This window comes from Corapipo altera, unplaced genomic scaffold (assembly GCF_003945725.1).
Source record: "Corapipo altera isolate COAL_440 unplaced genomic scaffold, ASM394572v1 24, whole genome shotgun sequence".
In the NCBI taxonomy this organism is placed as follows: Eukaryota; Metazoa; Chordata; class Aves; order Passeriformes; family Pipridae; genus Corapipo; species Corapipo altera.
In genome coordinates this window covers 1,000,017-1,021,880 of record NW_020884903.1, presented here as the reverse complement: position 1 = coordinate 1,021,880, position 21,864 = coordinate 1,000,017, and the positions used below count along the sequence as shown (strand labels likewise).

Genomic DNA, 21,864 nt, shown 5'->3' with positions numbered 1-21,864 from the left:
AAAAGAATAACTGCCTGCCACCACATGTATTGATCAAAAGCATGTATATTTTTAATGTCAAAGTACTTAGCAATTCACTTCCATCCTCTGCTACATAACTTCCAACCAGACAACACATGTGCCCACATCACATGACATCTTTGTAAACAGAAATGCTGACGCATCTTTAATTTTGTGGTACATAGTGTGCTTTTGTCCTCAGCAATAGCTGGAGTTCTTCAGGCTCGTGTTTTGCACCACAGACCAGGTTTGGACAGCTGCAAACTGGTTGTTTTTGTTGGGGAGGGATTGTTGTGTTCTGCTTGTTTGATATTTCTTTAGTGTTTTTTTGTTTCTCTGATACATTTGTTTATCTTTCTTTGGAGAAAGTGAAACTTTCCTAGGGGAAGCAAACTTTTTGTTCTGGGCTGTTCTATGCATTTTAAATATTAATTTGATTCTGTTAGAGGTCAAGGCAACAGTGGCACTAAGAGACCCCAAGCTGTTATGTACCTCACCCAGAGGAATTTTCATCTGCTCCTTGGCGTCCACAGAGTACTAACACATCCCTGTGATAATTCCCCATCTCCTCAGAAGGGTTTTTTTCTTGCATAGTCACTGGGCACGGTGTGGATGGGGGCAAAGGTGCTGTGGTTCTGCCTCTGGTTTCCTTGGAAAAGCCCCTCATGCCCACATTGGTTTGCAAATGGGGTAGTGCCCTCCTCTGCACTTGCTTATCCTCTAGCAAGACTTTCCAGCCTTTCCAGGGTTAGAGAAAAAAATCAACCAAGCAACCAATTGTAACAAGCTTCTAGAAATTTAGTTTTTCCAGAAGATACTCTGGAAAAAAATTTCTGTGGATTCACTTTACCAGTTTCTAATTTTTTACTCTTTTATTTCAAACCATTTAACCCCTCAATATCTGGGAAGGTTAATAAAAATCCTGCTTCTACCCAGGGCCACATCATGAAGAGTAGTGTTATCCCAGCCTACTGCTGCTCCAAGGAGAAAGGGGTGGCAGACCTTTGCGTATTCTAGCTTCGACTCATAGCACTGTTTTAAAAATAATGGGTTTTGTGTTTTCTAATTCAAATTGAAAAAAGGAAACATTTTCTTTGCAGAATTGGTTGGACCCTGCCAAGGAAATCAAGAAGCAGATCCGAAGTAAGTTTGTTATTCTTGTCCCCTTTTACATGTCTCCCCATGCCAAAAAAGCTTATTTCACAGTCATCTTTTTATCCAGTCCCAAGTCTTTGGCAAAAGAATTACCTGCATCTTTTAGATATTTCACCCCATAATGAGTGTGAGTGGTTACTGAGGCTCGTAACAAATGAACATGCATTGCTGAAAACAACTTGACATTTACAGAGATGCAAAAACCCGAGGTTTGACATTAAGCAATGTAACCTTAGGGACTAGGCCATGTATATGAATTATTTCTTGTGTTACTGATATTTATATCGTATCCAGGAACGCTACTCATGCCTCGTACTGAAATATTTCTCTGATGCAAAGATAGCATTCTACCTAAAATATCTTTCCTATCTGCATTTCAGAAGCTTGATCTTTGCTCCTAAAATGACCATGCAACTCGCAGAGAAACAGTCAATTTTCTAATTCACATGAATCTTTTAAAAATCTCAGTTGTTAAAATTAGATATCTGCTACATTAGAAATTCAAAAACCTCTCAAAGGAAAGCCTTGTTGAGACTGCCAGGTTCAAAATTTGACCTGCCTTTTTTTTCTTCCCCTCACTTTTAAAACTTGACCATATTTTATGTGCATGATTTCTATATGCAGGAAAGCTCAGGTTTTTTTTTTTCTTTGCACATGTTGTAAATGATTTCTTTTAACACTTTTGCTTTTACAAGCAAATATATCTGGTAGTTCACATTTGTTGGACCAGGCCTGGCAAGTGAATCCTTTCCCTCTCCAAGATTCAAAAGGTTAATTTACACTGGAAAATTTCCCCACTTACTATGAACAACCTCACCTTTCTTCCAGTAGTATTTTCATTACAGGTTAGTGATCTGCAATACATGAAAATTTGCCTTTTCTAAATCTCATGAGAAGATGTATCTGGAGAGGAAGGTGCTTTAGACCTCAATGAATCAGGTTATGCTACTGCTCAGTACAAGTAAAGCATCTCAGCTCCCCACCACAAATTTGAAATGCATTTAATATGTTCCCAAGCCATGAAATAGACAATGAAAGGTTGTGACAGCGGGAGATTAACCAGGGCAGAAGAGTCTTGTCCTGTACTTGAGGCAGTGGACAGTTGCATTTGAAGAAGATGACAGCAATAATTTGCTTGTACAATTCACCCCAGAATTTTGGAACAGGACAATAGTGAAAAGTAGTGCTGTTACCCATGATGCTTTCCAAACATATATATATATAGTCCTGCTAAACCCTGGTTGAGTTGTACAACACTTGTACCACATTGCAGACCACAGGGATTTCATCCCAGTGGTGAGAAAGGGCCATGTGTGTGACCCTTCTTTTGCACCCACTAACTTACACAGTGTTAGGTTTTATTTAAAACCCTGTAAGTAAGGGGTGAAGGCCTCTTACTCTAGTATCTTAACCATCTGTGCTGTATGATAGGCTTTATCATAGGTTTGATTTATTTCATGTGTGCCAAGGAATAGGTTTATGGGCCACTTCCATCTGTTGTGGGACCAGGTGCCACCCACTGGCTGCACTCCCACCTTGGGTCTGGTCCACTCCTGAGTGGGACCATGCCCCATCCTCGCTGCCAGCCAAATCTTCCTTTACCAGCTTTTATGGCCCAAGAAAACAGAAAAGTTCCTAAAATCAAGAACTCCAAAAGTCTTACAAGGAGTTGAAGTCCTAATGATAAACATCAAAACTCTTCTTGGGTTGGAAGGGACCTTAAGGATCATCTTAGTTTGAACCCCTGCCATAGACCAGGTTTTTCAATGCCCCATCCAACCTGGCCTTGAACATATGAGCCTATTTTCTCAGGTATGTGGATCATCAAAGTGAATGGGGGTTTGCATAGAATGAAATTTCTCTATTGTCTCTAAATAAATACTCCCAAACACCCAATTTGGAGGACTATACAGTATTTCTGGGCGAGTAGATCTGTCCAGCATATAAGCTATCTTACTAGAGAGTGCACCAGATATACCTTCAAACCCCTTTAAACCTTCAATACACTTTAGGAGGTACTTAGGCACAACATACCCCTGAGTGAAAGATCATGGGAAAGCCCTACCCAGTGTCAGGTTTATAAGGAAAAGTCTTGATTTTCATGGTGTTCCTGAGCACTTCCTTGTTACATGGCCAATATGGATTTTTCAAGAGGGATATTTATTTCTAGTTAGATTTGTCCTTTGACACCAGTGCATTTCAGAATAGAGAAGTGACACTACTTTGCTTCTGGTTTCTGGACTACAAAAATACTGTAATTTATGTGGTAGAAGTAGATATGAGGGGTATATCCCAGAAGAGAGGCCTTGGTGAAACGTCTTGTTACTGTAAAACCACCGTGTTGCTTTTGGTTTGGGGTTTTGTTATTGCTTTTTATTTGCATTCAAGACATGCACTAGAGTAACCTGACCCTTTTTTCAGAATAGCTTCTATATTTACATACCATGTTCAACTCTTTTTAAAATCTTGATATTCCTTCTTTACAACATTTAAAGCTAACACTCCAGAAATAATTTCACCAACTGTGGTGGTACAAACCGGTATCCATCATGTGGGTCACCTAAACTTACTGAAATAAGTCAAGAAGAATTCCCTAGTGCTATGTACTTTTTTCGGTCATGCTTTTTGTGTTTATCCTTGCAACTTTGTCTGCACAATTTATGTCTACTGAAGAAAGGAGCTATGTGCTGAGGCAGCACTCTGAGAGGATGTTGTGAGCTGGTTTGGGCAGCTAGACCTTGGCACATAACCCTGCCCCAGAGCCCATTCGTACTCTTGACTTGTGGTGTTTTCAGTACCTCTGATTTGGGTTATTGTTTTATAAAGCTTATATAGGCTGTGTTTTCAGGTGGTTATTTTCAATAAACCTAGTTTTCAGACTGAGGGTTTTTTTAATATTGGTAATAAATTACTGCTCCCTTAGAGTCCTCGTGTCAGTGGCAATCTTACTAAATAAGAAAAGAGCTGTAAAATCTGATCTAATACAGTGTCTTCAGTGTGAAGTGTGGGAAAAAGATACTAAATCCTGTTCTTATTAATTGCTTGGCTGGGATATTTTTAAGTCATCATGAGTGTCTTTGTTTGCACTTACAGTGTACTTTCAGTCAGTCTATGTTCTTTTCCAGGTGGTGCTTGGCAGTTTGCATTTAATGTGAAATTCTACCCTCCAGATCCTGCCCAGCTATCTGAAGATATTACCAGGTATTTTAAACATTAAATACCTTCCTAGGAGGGGCTTAAAAGCTGTTCCTAGTAGCACTTACACTGTAATTATCGAAGAAAAGGAATGTTTTATGTTCCCATTGTCTTTCTTTCTCGTATGAGCTTATGGAAAATATGCAAGGCTTTGGCAGAAACGACAGTATGAACAGTGTCTATCTTCGGAGCTATGAAGACTTTTGTTTAATTTAACTCTAAACTCCAGCTTTTTCAATACACATATTCCTGGGAGTTGATTTTAATTTTCACAAAGATGCCCGATGCCCATTTTTGCCAGTAGTAACGAATTATTATTGTAAGTAAAATCATATCTGTGAAAGAAAAGAAGTGAGATGATGCTGTGGTTAAAGCACCATACTGAATCCCAAACCACAGCTGAAACCAGAATGGATAGGAATAAGCATACATGTAAATTTTGTGTTTCATTTGACAAAGTAAGCAATTGATGTGCACGGAATAGAGAATATGATGGTAATGAATGACTGCTCCCTGCTCTCCAAGTCACTTAGCTCTGCAATCTACACCTCTGCTCTCTGTTTTTGTATTCAGATTGCAACTGCAACCAAAAGAACCCTCACCTGATTTCCTCCTTGGTGTAAGGCACAAAAGCTTTGAGCCATGAGAAGTTTTGTGCCATCAGCTAATTGTTCTCTAGCCTGTTTCAACATTTTGAAACCTGTGGATATGTTTAACCTTTAATGCTTTATGGACTTGCTTGTTGCTTTTAAGGCAGCACAAAGCCTTTGGCCTAGATCAGAGGTTCCCTGTGGTGGGTACTCTGCAGAAATAGTATGCCAAGAGTTCACATTTGAACAGAGGACTTCAAAAGGAAAGGATTGCTTTTTTCCTCTTGTCACTGTCAAATTTCCCCTGGTAACTCTGCCTTTGCCACCAAACCAGTGTTCTCCACATTATTTTCTGTTTTCTGCTATCTAGTGATCCCTTGCACTGCTTATCTCTGCGTTTTTAGCAGCATTTACTGTTTAAATGAATTTTTGAGAAAGCACAACAGTTTGCTAAAGAGACAGCTTACGTTTTTTGAATGACTTAGAGGTCAGCTACACATTAATGGACAGTATATGAGTGTTTTAATTATTTGTTAAAGAACAATTTAATTATAATTATATTTTTATATAATTATAATTTAATTATTTTCTTAAAGAAAAGAATTATCAGGTAGATTTATATCTTAGTGATTTGTGATAGAAATGTAGTATGTTTAATGGGCATTTCTCCATTTATGTCACTAAACACAGTAATAACCTATTTTATTAAGAGATCTCCATGCTGCTGTATAACAGTAAATTAGGTGTTGCTACTGATAAATTAGGCAAAAGCTTGGTGTTTTGGTTTTGAAGTTCTTTTGGTTGTTTGGGATTTATTTTTTTTTTTTTACAAAATTATTATTATCCTTGTAAATACCTGAAAAAACTCTGGGCTTGGGAACTGTCCGCAAATTACTAGCAGAACCGAGACCTCTTGACAGTGCTCGAGTGGGGCAAAGGTGGAGGAGCATGGTCTGAGCCACCCTGGTACTCCGTTGCAGGTACTACCTCTGCTTGCAGCTGAGAGATGACATTGTGTCGGGTCGGCTGCCCTGCTCATTCGTCACACTGGCCCTGCTGGGCTCTTACACTGTGCAGTCGGAGCTCGGTGACTACGACCCGGATGAATACGGCAGCGACTACATCAGCGAATTTCGCTTTGCCCCGAATCACACTAAAGAGCTGGAGGACAAAGTGATTGAGCTGCACAAGAGCCACAGGTAAGCAGAGGGCAGCAATGTGAGCTATAGCCTGCTTCTTCAGGTGCCATCCTGGTGCATCAGGAGATATTAAAATCTGCTGCGGTATACTTAATATTTTTCGGATAAGACTCCTCTCTGTGTCTTTGGATAGAGAAGAGCTTTGCGACGTGAAAGTTAACAGGGTCTGCATCAGATCTTTGGCTCTGGTAGGTACCCAGGTACCTAAGGGGTGTGGCTGTACTTCTGACAGGTTGAGAATGTTTTCCAGCTGCTGGATTTTGTTTTGGATTTATTTCCTTAACATTTATGCTAGAACTGGTTGCATTTCCTCAGGGGAATGACACCTGCAGAAGCTGAGATGCATTTCCTGGAGAATGCCAAAAAACTATCAATGTATGGAGTAGATCTCCATCATGCCAAGGTAGGTACTTCGATTCTTTCATGGGTCGCATTTCTCCTGTGGCATGGTACTTTAATCTGCATGGACTCCCTGATTTATTCTTTCTTGTATTTTTGAGATGGGAGTTTTTTTGGGATAAATCATGTGTCAGCATGAGGAAAGGTGACTCATGGGATAAGCATAAATATATCTTGTAACTGTAACATAATTTAGCCTGTAGATTCAAAGCACATCAACTTTCATGTTGGTTAAACAACCAAATCCTTGGGGAAAATATTGAATGGATGTAGTAATGAGGAAGGATATTAGAAGCTGTCCAGAGAGTGATCAGTTGTCATTTCATTCAGCTACATTTTTCAATTTAATAAGGCCAACTATGCTATCTTAACTAGATAAGCAGATAATTTCTAATGCTGCAGAGAACTTACAAACAATTATTTAGCTGTGCTGGAAACCTAATCAAATTGATGGTAATGGGGAGACAGAATCTTGTCTCTCTTCTGAAGTGTGGTCATCGCGGTTGACAGGAAGGGCAGTAATTCTCCTGGAAACATTCTCCCATGATCAAGTAGATTCTCTAATCATCAGCAGGTTCAGTTATGAATAAAATGTGGTAATTCTTATTGTGGCTTGAGAGAGCCAGCTACTAGCCTTGTGTTGGTTGTCTGACTTTTGGGTTTGGGTTGGGGTTTTTTCCCAAATAAATAATTACTTTTTTTTTTTTCACTCTTCAAAGTAAGACTAATGGATTTTAACATTTTTGAGGTTAGCAAGCATCCTTGGCAAATGAGTATTGAACCAAAGAATTCTGCCCTGTGGAGAGCACTGCATTTTCTGTAAAGGTCAAATTATTGTGAGCCTGTTTTTGCACTGCAGCAGATCCTTTCAAGAACTGAGATAAATTTGCAGCTTGGATCTTGAAAGAGCCTGCAACTGTGTCCCTGGGGCATTTCATAGGAGCTGTGCATGTGTGTTAGAGAATTCAAGGCAATCTTTTGTGTTCTGTTTATTGCCTTCAATGAAAATGAAAAATCTGGGTACAGCTCAATGGGCAGCGGTCTACCAGGAGGGATGCCACTGCCTTCCCTGTGTCTTGCAGAGAGGCGCAAATTCTTGAGGCACACTCAGAGCAGAGAGAAACGGATAGGCAAATGTCATTTGTTAGCTTTTTTCCAATACAAAGATACCCACAAACCAACAACAAAGTGGATTCCTGTTCTAAATATTTCCTGTTCAGGCTTTGTTACTGAAAATAACATAACATAGCATTAAGTATCATTTACAGAATATTGGAGAAAGGCTGTGAAGTTTAAGATAGGATATTCTGAGATAACCATTTTATTTATTCCTTTCTGAAAAAAACCCTAGTATCCTGGTTTCCTATTCTTTTTTTTTTTTCAAATGGAAAGACTCAGAGCAAGAGAAGTTGGTAGACAAGCCAGTCTCTCTCTAAAGTGATTTTCCTAATTTAAAAAAGCTACAGTGGTAACCAAATTGTGTCTGTCTGTGGGTTAAGAAACCCAACAGTCATCTTGGAAACTGAGCTGGAGGTGGAAAAGGTAGACTCTGCATGAGAAGTCATGTTTAGTTTTAATTAGGTGTGCCAGCGAGATCTGGTGGTGTCAGGCTAGGGGACAAGCATCTCTGTGGATGCCTTTTGGAAGTCATGCTGTGGCAAATGTCTTCATGTAAATGTCAATTCATTAAGGCTGTGCCAATATATTAGGTGTTAGACAGATGCTGGACTCACCAGCTGCTGTTAAAACTAGTTCTCAGTTATCCAGTGCAAGGCTGCTATAAAAAATGTGTTAAAATAGACAGATTTATCCTCTGGGCTAACACCATTCTGAGGTAGCCCCCAGTTTGTATGCAGAGCTACAGGGATGTGCAAATCAGCATTTCCTGCCTCAGATGTCACAGCTAACAGTTTTCTGTTCCATGTAACCACATCTCTCCTGAAAAAAAACTAAATCTTTTACTCAGTTTCATTTTACCTGTAGTATCACATTGAAAACCAGTCTCTGTTACTTCAAGTAACAGAAGTCTTGAACAGATGTAGATCTGTGGTGAAGGTGGAGAAAAGGGAGGAAGGCATTTCTCAAAAAGTTTTTGAGAAAGCATATCAAAAGAAGGAACCCCTTGCACCTGCAGCTATGTACCATGGATGGGCACACAGGCATTTCTGGCATTCGCCAGGCAGTGGGATTACTGGCAACGAGACTTTCTTTTTTAGAATCTGGTCACTGTATTTCGACGTTACTCTTTGCTTAGGAAACTGAGACTGAAGTACTGAAAAAAAATTAGCTTTGTCTCTTCTGCAGTACTTGAGAGTAATATCACACAAGAGCTTTATTTAGAAAAAATCTGGTTTTAGGTTATGATACTATCATTGTTGGAACACTTATCTTCTATTGGTGTATTCTCTAACACTGGAGTGACTTTGTGGCACTATTTCTATGTTGTGATTTTTAAACTTTTCTATTATTATTTCAGGCTGTGCCATAGTCTTTTCATCATGACTGACCATGTGTACCTTTGTGTTCATTTTAAAATGTAATCAGATTTTCATTATGTGCTTAAAAGATGGCTGGTTGGGAAAACCAGATGAAAATTATGAATTCATTTCATGATTATCATAGACTGACATCTTCATAGCTTATACTGTCAGCTTTTTGTGACTTTAAGTTGTTTTAAAATAATTCCTCAAGTGCTTTAGTGCAGTCAGTGCTTTGAGGTGGATTTTTGTTTTCTCCAGCACTACTAGTACTTAGCTAAATAAAAACAACAGTGATAGAAACCAGTGAAGATTTGGTTTAGACTATTTGAAGAGTTCTAAATAAGAAATGTATATTTCTTACTTTAAAAATACATATTTATGGGTATATTCTAATAAGATTGTGGACAAATCTTCTGTAGTACTAATGTGTTTGACCTACATCTTCCCTGTCAAATGTAGGTTATAGCATAGGCACAGCCCCACACTTCTAAAAAAGAATCTTTTCTGGTCCAAATGCCCAACTTTCTGCCCACTGGGCATTTCAAAGTGAAATTACTGAGCATACACACAACAGTGTTAAAGAAACTAGCAAGCCTACTAAAGCCAAGATGAGCAAACTACAGAAGAAAATCCTTTCTAGGGATTTACCAGATTTAGTCATGGAGATGAGTGATACCAGGAGACGTAAATTTTTATGCTGTCCTACTTACTTTCGATCTGGTATTTATGCTAATAACCCTTTTTTATTATGCTAATAAAATTTTGATATATGGCTGATACAATTCTTTTAATAACGTCCAAAATTTCCCTCCTGTTTTTGGAGTCTTTCTAAAATATAAGGAAACATTGGCAGCCCTCAGTTTCTTTCACCCTGCCCAACCTTACTATTACTTGCATGAATGCATTCAGTGAGTAGGGTAGCACTCAGAAATCAGGTCACTACAGCTGATGCATTAAAAAGACATAGCTCAGACAGAAACACTGGATACAGGAATCTGTAGTGCTGTAGGATGCAAGGATAGGAATACTCAACAAAGTGCATTGCTTGCTTTTCCAGGATTCCGAAGGAGTGGAAATCATGCTAGGAGTCTGTGCAAGTGGACTTTTAATATATCGAGACAGACTCAGAATAAATAGATTTGCCTGGCCAAAGGTTCTGAAAATTTCCTACAAGAGGAACAACTTCTACATAAAAATTCGACCAGGGGAGGTAAGGGCATTCTGATACTCTTCAGTGAATGAACCTCTTGAAAAGAACTGAGTTCTCATTGATTTGTTGATTTTTCATGTCTTACAAGCCTTGAACATTCCTCTCCATTTATATTTTTTTAATTTATGCTGATTTTCTTAGGAAAGATAAGGTACACATACTTTCTTTAAAATACTGGTTAAAAAAAACTTCTTTGGTATTTTTATGTTTACATCCATGAACTAACATAAAGAATAAATATGGCCATCTGCACATAAAAAGCTCATCCGTGTTATGAATACTTTGGAAATTTAAGTAACATCTTTCTTATTCATGGAGAGCTTGTTATCCTCTGTCATGTTGTATATTAAATTGGCATCTATTTCTCTTGCCAAGAGATGTAGACAGGCCATACCAAACTTTATAAACATATCAGACTAGTACACTTAGACTGGGAGCAGAGATCCAGAGACTGGTAACACAGAGTCAAGCATCCGTCATTCAGCATTTTTAGTAACCTCACACATTAGCCCTTCCAGGCCCACCGGAGCCTGTCTTCTGGCTCTGGAGAAGGGGATGTGAAACCTCATACAGCGAGTGCCCTCTCGTGGCTCTGCCGGATGCGTAGCAAATACCAACCTCACGGGCCGAGCATGCGCTCACCCAGAAATCATAGAATCATGGAATGGTTTGGGTTGGAAGGGACCTTAACGATCATCTACTTCCAACCACCCTGCCGTGGGCAGGGACACCTTCCACTAGACCAGGTTGTTCAAAGCCCCATCCAACCTGGCCTATAAGATGATTACTTTTGGGAAAAATCCCAGGAGAAATTCAGGATCATTACCGGTGAAGGAGTATTTCCATTTTAAATGCTGGTACAATAATTGGTCTGTGATAGATGAAAATCCCATATCCATCTAGAGTGAGGGGCTGTATACCAGGACAGAAATCACCTAGATGAAGGCTGGCATTTTATCCCTTAATGCAGCAAGACAGACAGGGGTCCTGAGCCAATGATTCATCATTGACCTGAGAAATCTGCTGGGGTCCCCCACCCCTGAGCCTCAGCCTCTTTTAGAGTCCTAAACTAAAATCCACAAAACTGCATCTCCTGGCAATCAGCAGACACAGTTTCAGTAACCAAATTCCCAGTCTTGAGTCTGATTTAAAAAAACCAAATGAACAGCCACTGATGTTCCCAGCGCCTGCACTGAAGTTCTCCACCACCAATGCTCTGCTGGTCTTAGTATGTAGTGTCCTGTGACCAGGTCATAGTTCCATACATAAAATAATCAATGCAGCCTCTTTCCAAATTACATTTGATGATAATGTGATTCACCATCCCATGTGTCATCTTTATTATTTTGCTGTTTCCTGCCTTGTTTCTCTATCAGCTTCCATAGGGAAGCAGGCTTCCTTACAAGCGCCCTTCTGCCTACCTTTCCACCATCACAGCAACTCTGTTTCACCTACTCAGCTATCTGCATGTAGCCGTCATCATGTTACAGTAGTTGTAGCTGGAACAGCTTCTGCACCTGAAATATATAAATTTGCAGCACAATCTAAAAAGGTGTCTTAGTATCCCCAGACAACTCTTTTCAATTATGTGTCTTTGCCTCATCCTCCTCAGGAGATAAATTAGCTATAACCACTGTGATTTACTAACTGTAGTTCTTTCACTATAAATCTCCTTAGTCTAAGGCTATGTGAGGCCAAATCATTCCCTAGGGACTATTGCTCCCCTCCAGATATTACCAGGCTTCCCACTGTAGTTTAAACTGGTGAAATTAAATCAACAGGGTTAAAAAACTTAGTGATGTTTTTCTCAGAAGTCTTCCAAGTCTTAACTGATCTCTTTGTTACTGTGGGGTATAACACATCAGTGTCACCATAAAAAACCTCCTGCTCATTACCAGTGTTTTCCCACAAAAACAATCCTCAAAAGTTGCCATTTATTATCACTCAGCTTCTTTCCCAGACAGTAATCTGTAGAATATGTATATATATGGTTATATACATGAGCATATATGTTCACCCTTGCAATGAGATGATACAGACAGAGGAAATGAAGATGAACCTGTGTACACTGTCTAAAAATAGATGCACAGCATCAAAAACGTACTTATTCTTTTTTCCTACCTAGTTTGAGCAGTTTGAAAGCACTATTGGGTTTAAGTTGCCAAATCATCGTGCTGCAAAGCGCTTATGGAAAGTGTGTGTTGAACACCATACATTTTTCAGGTATGTTGATTTCTTTTCCTAAAGGTGTGATATAAAAAGCAACAGAAAAGATCAATTTTGTCAGCAGAGACAAAACCCTTCAAATCAAATTGTCTTTTTGATCCTGAGGTACCTCTGAGCAGACAAGGGAAGGTTGTTGCTTCTTCAGAATTTGTAATGTTTCTCCCAAATTATTCATACTATTTTAGAAAGATACTGCTTAAAATCACCATATGGTCCTAATTAATCATTTTGCTTTATCTGTGCCATGGTATTATCAGCGACTATAATTAAAAGGATGAAGGACTGCTGCACTTCTGCACATAAACTTGCATAGGCAGAACAACTTACATGGAAGATTGCTGGGGGATGTGGGTAAGAGTCTAAAAAGAAAAAGGATATTTTTATTTAATTACATATGAAAGTACAGACAGTAGTAGGTAGTTTATTTTTTAGTCACCTAAAATACCAATCCATAGCTGTAATTTTTGGATTACTGTAGAATTTTGCAGCTATTTTTTGACTTCTAAGAAGACCCAAGAAAAGTTCGGGATAGTGGAATAAATGCTGTAATCAGTTTGTGCTAAGATAGTCATCAGAGATACTTAACAAAGAAAACCCAAAAGAGTGAGATTTTCAACAACTTGAAAGGGTGTTTGGTGCTTAAAAACCCCCTCTGGCGGATGTGTGGGAGGACTGAAGAATTTCTCTCCTTTCCTAAAACTGTTGGTTCAGTCTGTCTGTATGTTCGTATGAAATGCAGTCTTAGCAGCAAAAGATCTAAAGAGATATGGTATGCATTTTTGGTGTGTTTTCTGCTTTTTAGTGAAAAATCAATGTCTGAAGCATAAACTCCATAGCAGGAGAATGGCTTCTTCAATCAGCTCCCATGGCCAAAATACAGAGGGTGGGAGAGCTCTAACCTGAAAAATGTCTGCAACCCTGTGAATGAGTACTGCCTGGCATTCACTGGAAATCTGTTCTGGCCCTATCCTCAGCATAGCAGCACCATGTTAAATTTGAAGTAAAAGTATTTCAGCACAACGAGGGTTCCTGGTACAAGGAACACCTTGTATTTAGTTTTGGTGATTAGAAGATGATAAATCTGATTTTCAAGCAGGAAGGAGCTGAGTGATTCTTGACTATTAGGAAGAACTCAAATCTTCAAATGCATTAGCTAAATGATTTTGTCATGCTGTATGAGGGGCAATCCTTTGATTCCCTTTTAGCTGCAGACCGGTGAGGCACAGGTTACGATGGAGAGTGTTACCCAGCAGTCGTCTTCTCTCCTCTGCAGAAAGAGTGGACTGATTTTGGAGGAGGGGGAGTAACAGGTGTACTGCTTGGTGTGTTTTAGGCTCCTGCTGCCTGAAGCGCCTCCAAAGAAGTTCCTTACACTCGGCTCCAAGTTTCGCTACAGCGGTCGGACGCAGGCCCAGACGAGAAGAGCCAGTGCCCTCATAGACCGTCCTGCACCTTACTTTGAGCGGTCTTCTAGTAAACGTTACACCATGTCTCGCAGCTTAGATGGTGGTAAGGTCCTCTCAGCTGACTTTGTCAAAAGCTATTGTTACAGTGGTCACTGCTCTAGGTTAATGAACCTCTTGTCGTATCATCTCCTTGAGCTTCAGCTGAGTAGAGGCTGTGAGTACCTGTGCGTTCACTGCAGGGGTAGGGGAGGATGCAGAGAAATTCCATGCTAAATGTACTGCTGTAGTCCTTACAAAGTGTTTCCTTAGAGGATGTCCTTGGGAGCCCACTCATCACAGAGCCTCTCTCCTTGGTCTCACACATGTAGAACATTTCCCTGCTTTGGGGAGCAACGGGATGACTGGACCTGTCTGCCCAAGAAATTCAGGCATCAACACTTTTTCTGGGTTTGCATGAGTGACTCTTTGGGTTTTGGTTGAATCTATCTTTTTTTCCTATGGAGGTTTTGACTTAAGCTTGATGCAATTCAGAAATTAATTATTTCTCTTGAGTAATAACACTTGCTTCCGGTTACCTCATGTCCTAGTCAGATGAGCTCTGAAAGACTTTTTTTGTATGTTACTTTTGAAGGTATGAGACAGAGAGTAACACACACAGCTTAAAAGCACGTCCTTTCTCTCTTTATCCTTGCTTTGTGGAGGTCAAGGTTCTGCTGCTTGCTTAGGTTAAATCAACATGTGATTTAGAGTATCAGCTACTTCCATCAGCTGTTACTGTTATCAGCTGTTGAGTAAAAAGGGGTTGTAGTTTTGCAACTTATTTTTCTGGAAAAAAGACTGAGACTAAATTCAGAATCATCACAGATTGAAAAAAAGGCGAATTCTCCTGCAGAATATCACAAATTGCAATGAGTATAGTTGGTGGTGGGCAGGGAGAGAAGCTTTGATTTAAAAGTACAAGTGACAAGCCTTTTTCTCTCCCCCTAAAGGTGCTGCTTGTCATTAATTATTTTGGAATCTTCTAATACTGATGCGCTTCTTGCTCGTTACCAAGCAACTGGTGACCTGATTGCTGTGCATGTGTTTCAAAGCAGAAATTATCCTTCTGCGTTATTTTGTTTGTAACATCTAAGCAAGATGTCTCCCTCTACTCCCTTTGCTTTCTCCCACCTCCTAAGCTCATTCCCAAGAGACAAGATACCTGAAATGCTTTTCCCAGCATTTGTTAGACTCTGCAGGGATTTTGTGATGTTAATTGGCCTACCTGCAGATGGGGGAAAGAGGTGTTTTTTAATCAATGCTTACGGTTTCTTTACCAGCATCGTTACTATGACGCAGATGTGGCTGTAACATTCTGCACTGTGATTATACTGTGATCCAGGCTGTCATTTGTTACAGATGCAAGGAACTTCATAAATTTGAATAATCTTATTGTCTTAGAAATTAGTTACACAATATTCAAGAGCAGGGTCTGTTGAAGTTTTTATTACATTCTATGTATAAATGTACATTTATTTCAAAATTATTTATATATATCTAAGTTTGCTGCATTATTGAAGACTTGCATCCTAAAATATTCTGGTTTGGTCCACTGAATTGAATGATATCGCTTCTCAGAATTTTTTAGGATAATGAGCTCACCTAACTGGCAGAATTTAGTACTCAGTAATACAAGGATCACATTTCATTTTTTCTCAGGTATTATGCCTGTGTTACATGAATATTGTCATTTTCTATAATGCAGCACGTTACTAACTTTGCATTTGATCTGCATTGTTATATTCTGACAGATTTAAAAAAAACATCTCTTCCACCCCCATGGCTGATGTCATAGCTGGTTCTCCTTATGTTTCCTGCCTGATAACTGTGGCAATGCATTGAATTTTTTTTCTAGTGTTTTACTACAGTAGTATTTTAAATGGCTTACTAGCATTTAACAACTGTGTAATGCACACATTAGCTACAGTAATGTGTGTATACACATCCATAAAATCTGTTTATGCATATAAAAGCTACGAGCTTTATTTCAAGTAAATGATTTATTTAAATGCTTCTGGTTTTCTGAAACATGACATATTTATGTTTTCAACATTATCTCAAATGTTTTTCTAAACCAGCTTTTTTAATTTTATGCAGCTTCTCAGCAAAAGCTATTTCAGACTTTCCCTCTTTAAATATTTGCTTTTAGCATCAGTGAATGAAAACCATGAAATGTACATGAAGGATTCTGTGTCTGCTGCAGAGGTTGGTACTGGCCAGTACGCCACAACAAAGGGCATCTCTCAGACCAACTTGATAACCACTGTGACTCCAGAGAAAAAGACAGAAGAGGAGAAAGATGATGAAGAGGGCAAAAAGAAGAGAGCAGAGGAAGTCACCCCAATTTCAGCAATACGTCATGACACCAAGGTAGAGTTTTCAGGGTTTTGTATTCAACAGAGCTGCCTGGAGAGTGCTTGGAGAAACACAGAATTTTTAGGGAGGGAGGGAGGAGATAAAACAAGTTCCGTGAAAAGAAATATACTATGTATATATGTCTTAAATCAGTCTTTCTGTAGTCCATTCAGTTTTCATAGGATGTTGTAAAAATTAGTTCCTGCCTCGGACTGCTTTTTTAAATCTGTTTAACAGTCAACCCGGTGTTTTTTACATAGTATTCAAGAGCTCCCAAAAGTAGCCTGGCAGTGCATGTTTGCTCCTTTGGTCTTCCGTTGTATTTTGACTTTAGTATGGCCATAATGTTTTTTATATTTTGACAAGGCAACAAAATAGTTCTGCATTCTTGTATGTAGCTCTGTGCTTTAAAATATTGTATTTTTCTCTTATACTTGCCATAGCACTCTGTTTCCTTGCATGAATTTCAATGGGCATTTTTTTCTCTATTAAGTTCTGGGTATTAATCTGCTGTTATAAGCTTTCTTTTCCTGGCTTACAAAAGCATTTACCTCCCTCGTTTGAAGTTTTGTATTGAAGAAAGCAGTTTTCATTGATGGTTCTCTTCTTAGTTGTTAAACTTGAGTCACAGCTCATCATCTCCAATCCCACCACCACCACATACACATACGCACATGGTTGTGCATAATATCTAATCAGTTTTTAATATGGGGTACATCAAACAGGAGGACAGAGAAAACAGTCACTAGAGATTGACAGTGAAGAGAAATACGGTAGAATCACATTCAAAAAGTGTACTGTGTAATGCACTTGCTAAACAAATAAGGTTTACCCTCATCATTTAGAAAGAAAAACCTCTATACCCACGCATGCAAATGTTAAAATCTGAACTTCTAGCTTTATCATATAAGGCCACAATGAGTTACATAAGTAAAGGATCAAGTCCTCAAAAAGAGTTTGAACTGTGGTACCAAAAATCAGAAACAAATTGAATTACTGAAAATTGCAAATGAGAAAAGATTTTATTTTGAAAGCATATGCTGTAATTGTAGCATTAAAAAGATAATCTCTACGAAATTTAGCTGGGGTCTTCTTGGAACTCTATTAGTTTCTGCATGGGGAAAGATTGATGAAAATCAAATATGCAGAAAACATCCAATAGAAGCTAGTTCTGTTCCAAATGTTTGTAAATTTCAGTCAATCCTTATATAGCTGGAAATAGTCAAAGGTATTTTAAGAGACTATTTTGATGGAACTTAATTATGCAGAAATTATTAATTTTTACACCCCACTCAAGAGGTGGGTTCTGTTTAAACCAACCACTAATAGAGCTTCAGTTCTGTAAGCCTATAGAGATCTTAGTCCTGCTTCTACACCGACCTGCCAACAGCTTTGTCATTCATCGTAAAGAGAATAGGGCTTCAAGAAACACAAAACAAGCTTGAAATCAAATTCCTGTGTAAGGGTATATAAATTGTATAGGTAGGTTTTCAACTTTTCCATTAAGACATTTTGCCTTTGTTTTATCCCTGTGTGTTTAAGTACCAGAAGTTATTCTAAATATTAACACTGCGAAGATGTCAGTAAGTGAATAGTCTGTATTAGCAAAGAATGCATTTACTTTGGCTCTTTTTGCCTTTGGAATATAAAGAGAAGTTCTGTGTATTTAGCTCACATAAGGCATTAAATTTTGACTTGAACTTACTGCATTAAACACATAAAGACACCTGTAAGCAGTTTGAAGCTAGACTTGGTTTTGATTGCTTAATTTGAGCATACAGATTGCCTGAACTGATGGATTGTTGGAGAAGAGAGAGATGCAAAATATTAAGAGGAGGGAAAGGAGTTCTACTGTGTAATTACTTGGCTTAAATCCCATTTCTACCATTAATATACCTGGTAAAGACTGGGCTTAGTAGCTAGCATTGATACAGCCTCTGTCTAAAACTTGGATCCCTCCTTGTTGCCTCCAATTTGACACCAGCTTAAAGAGGCAAATGCTGTTTTGGCTTTGAAGACATTTTGCTTTTAGGAGTCTGCAGTGGCAGTGCAGTTGAAATGGCTTTTATAGCTCCCTGGGGAGATGCGCTGTGGATGGAGCAGCTCAGGCACTTAGGGTTTGGTCATGGAGCCAGTGTGCCACTTCAGCTAAGTGCACCTGGTGGACTTTGGCCAAAACATCTCAAATCCACCAGCATTGTGTCAGATGTGTTGTACTGAGATATGCATTTTGGTGATAACAGTGGTTGATGTCCTTCTAAAAAGCAGTTGTGGCTGCCCACAGGGAGCTTGTGAAATGACAGTCACCATTCCTGCTGAATCACCTCCCTTCTCCTACCAATTTTTTGTCCTCAAATGACCTGAAAGACCATTTGAATACCCTACAAGTGGCATACCAAAGTAACTCCTGCTAGTTGGTAGCCAGTATTCTTTGCATTGGGGTAAAATTTGTAGCAAAAGCATTGGGTGCATTTTTACCTCTTCCCTGTAGGTAGAGGATCACATTTTGACTATGAGGAGATGTGGCTGTGTGGGGCATGGACCTCTCTCTGGTCAGCCCCCCTTCAGATCCCCAGTGAGAGAACACGGGGCCCACCTAGCCACATACCTCAGCTCCCTTCTTTCAATGTGCCACCAGTGGTGTACAGCATGGAGGGGTGACAGGGTGCATGGCTGGGAGGGGGTGAGTTCCCAGCTCTGCCTGCTCTCACTCACAGTGGGCAGGGGTTGAGGGCAGGGCTGTGGGGATGCCCAGGAGAGGCCAGCCTGGGTGGCGGTGGGGGCTGTGCTGAGGACCTGGCTGCTAGGGTGGGTATCGAGTGAGTTTTTCTTCCAACATATGGATTTTTATGCCCCCCTCCCAAACCAGAATGTGTTTTAGTTAGGTTTAGGACCTAGATGGTTTTGGGTTTGTTTGTTGTTTTTTTTTTTAATATTGCAGTGGAGGAATTTGGGCATGTAGAGTTTCAGAATTCTTGGAGTTTTAATTATTACTGCTGAAGTTGTCCAAGACATAGATGGGAAACTTTTGGCCCCCACTGGGTCTCCTCCTGACTGCAAGAATGCTGTCACAAGCAGTGTTGGTGTTAGAAATATGTTCCCTTCTTTCTTTGTTGCTCTCTATGTACTTCATGTTGAAAACTCCTTATAATCAGAAGCCAGTCTTACAGTAAGTGGAAATTGGCAGAACCCAGAACTCCACACGTGGCCATGGAGGCCTTTAAGTAAATCCTGTGCTGCAGAGAGGACTAGGCAGACGTTGAATCAAGAAGTTGCCTTTTGTAAGCTGGAATCTCAAATCAGTAATACCTGTAGTGTGTGGCATAGGAACATGCACCATTTAATTCAGTGGAAAGCTGTGGTATTAAAATACTGTTTATAATTTTATATATATAATATATATTATTTATCATCACGGAAGAAAATTAACTAATTACAGTTTTCTTTTTGTCCTTTTGCTTTTGCGCCTTGTTTGCTGCTCTTTCTCTGTCACCAGACATCTGTGCTTGGCACTGACTCCCACCACCCCTCGCCATCCTCTCAACCTGGCCCCCATGTATCTTCAGCAAAGCTTCGCAGGAGATGCAAGGAGAGAGCTCGGACAAAGTCCTTAGGCTGTGAGGCGCCCAAAGAGAGCGCTCCAGAACACAGCGAGTCGGAGCCAGACTCTGACAGAAAGGGGCGAGTTTGCTCCGCCGAGCAAGACATGGCTTTCGGCTACAAGCAAAAAGCTGGCAAGGGCAGAACGCTGTTTTCCTTCTCCTTGCAACTTCCAGAGTCATTTCCTTCTCTCCTGGATGATGATGGCTATCTGTCACTCCCTAACCTCTCCGAAACCAACTTCCTGCCTGCCAGCGTGCAGCATTACCTCCCCATCCGCTCCCCCTCCCTCGTGCCTTGTTTCCTCTTCATTTTTTTCTTTCTGCTCTCTGCCTCTTTCTCAGTGCCATACGCCCTCACTCTCTCCTTTCCTCTGGCTATGTGCCTCTGCTACCTGGAGCCCAAGGCGGCCTCCTTGAGTGCCTCACTTGCCAATGACCTGAGTGACAGTTCAGAGGAAGAGGTGTGTACCTCGGCATCGAACACACTCTTTTTCGTGTTCAGTGCTTCAGTCCTAACCAGTGTTAGATTGCTGCAATAGTGGTCCTACTTTCAGAGCCTCATTTCTGTCTGTGCTGATATGTTAGAAGGGTTTTTTTTTTGGTTTGGGGATTGTTGTTTATTTTTTCTTCTTTTTTTTATTTTTTTTCTCATGCTGGGAGTGCAGCTTGGGGCCCAGGGTTAGGCACAACACTGTGTGGAAGTGGCTTGGTTTGAACTGTGTGAGCTGGTGCAAAGTGACTTGCACTAAATAAATTGTCACAGATCAGCTCTGGAGTTTTGTATCTGAACCAACCCAGACCTTTTTCTTCCCTCTATCAATTTATCCTAGGGTTAGAATACTTATCTAGATAGTGCATATTAAGTATAATTTTCTGCGTAATTACTGAAGCATGCATATATATGCATATGTATCTACATTTATTTATATAACTAGCTATGCAACAATAAAAAGCACCCTCACTAACTTCAGCATATTCAAAATCCAAATGGATTCAGCCTTTTGCGAAAGGCTATCAGCTGTAGCCCAACTGCAGAAAAGGCTTTTTGGTCCAGCAAAACCTGGATCTCGATTTTCAGCCTTGATCTCATTTCTGCTGCATATTAAATTGTTTTCCCATGGTTAAATCCAGTGTATCAGTAAGAGGTCAGATTGGGACAGCTGTTCTGCAGCTGTTTGGGGAGCATGCCACGTGGGCTGTCTTGACATTTGCAATGTTAGATTAGCACTGCCAAAACCGATGCCTCAAGCCACCAGGGTCATCATGGGCAGATAAACCAATTGCAGTAGGAGTCTGCAGTAGTTCTGGGAACAGTGGATGTGGTGATATATCCAGAAGTAGGAAAAGAATCTGCTTAAGTAACAAAGTAGATGGCATCTCAGTTTTTGCTGGTGCCTGGTTATTCTTTGTTGACAGAATAAAATAATGAGTTCATTTTTTACTCAATTTTCTTTTTTCCTCTTTGTCTTCAAGTACAAAAGTACAGTTTTGCTTTGTATGTAAAGAAAAAATCCCCAGATCAGATAACGATAGACCAGTTGGCCACTTGTAAAAAACCGCCTTGGCCGCTTGTCGATGCCATTGCAGTAGTTGTCTTCAATAAATCAGCTTGCACATCTAAACACTTGTGTCATCTGCCACTATTGGTTTTGTAAGACTGGGTGCAGGATTTAATTTCCTTTTTATAGAAAGCCAGAAGTTGCATCAATTTATCTTGTGAAAACATTGGGTTTGGATGCTTTTGGCTCTGTGATGCCTGACAATTAAAAAATAATGTGCAATTTCTGATAAAAGGCATCCAGAACACTGCTGTCTCATTTTGTGTCCTCATTTTGAGACAGCATTTAGGTCTCAATTTACATTAGTTCTGCACTTGGATTAATCTAATAGCAGTAACAGCATTAATATAGTGCCAGCTTCAGAGGCAGTATTTATGTAATACATTGGTCTGTTCCTCTTTCAGAAATGAGCGCTTCTTTTTGTTAGTAAAGTTAGGAAGTATTGAGCA

At 39.8% G+C, this 21,864-nt stretch overlaps 1 protein-coding gene across 29 annotated transcripts in view; it reads left to right on the top strand.

The window, feature by feature from the left end:
- EPB41L3 (erythrocyte membrane protein band 4.1 like 3) overlaps nt 1–21,864 on the top strand; it is a 138,714-nt gene that overhangs the window by 97,523 nt on the left and 19,327 nt on the right. For 15 of the 29 annotated variants that reach the window (XM_027650781.1, XM_027650782.1, XM_027650784.1 and 12 more), the window contains 9 exons: nt 1,101–1,143; nt 4,281–4,356; nt 5,921–6,139; nt 6,455–6,542; nt 10,076–10,228; nt 12,354–12,451; nt 13,788–13,963; nt 16,049–16,269; nt 19,751–20,317. In XM_027650781.1, coding sequence (XP_027506582.1) covers nt 1,101–1,143; nt 4,281–4,356; nt 5,921–6,139; nt 6,455–6,542; nt 10,076–10,228; nt 12,354–12,451; nt 13,788–13,963; nt 16,049–16,269; nt 19,751–20,317 — 1,641 coding nt within the window. The remainder of the gene's footprint in view (nt 1–1,100; nt 1,144–4,280; nt 4,357–5,920; nt 6,140–6,454; nt 6,543–10,075; nt 10,229–12,353; nt 12,452–13,787; nt 13,964–16,048; nt 16,270–19,750; nt 20,318–21,864) is intronic. The other 14 variants (XM_027650811.1, XM_027650810.1, XM_027650795.1 and 11 more) reach the window with 3 other exon arrangements.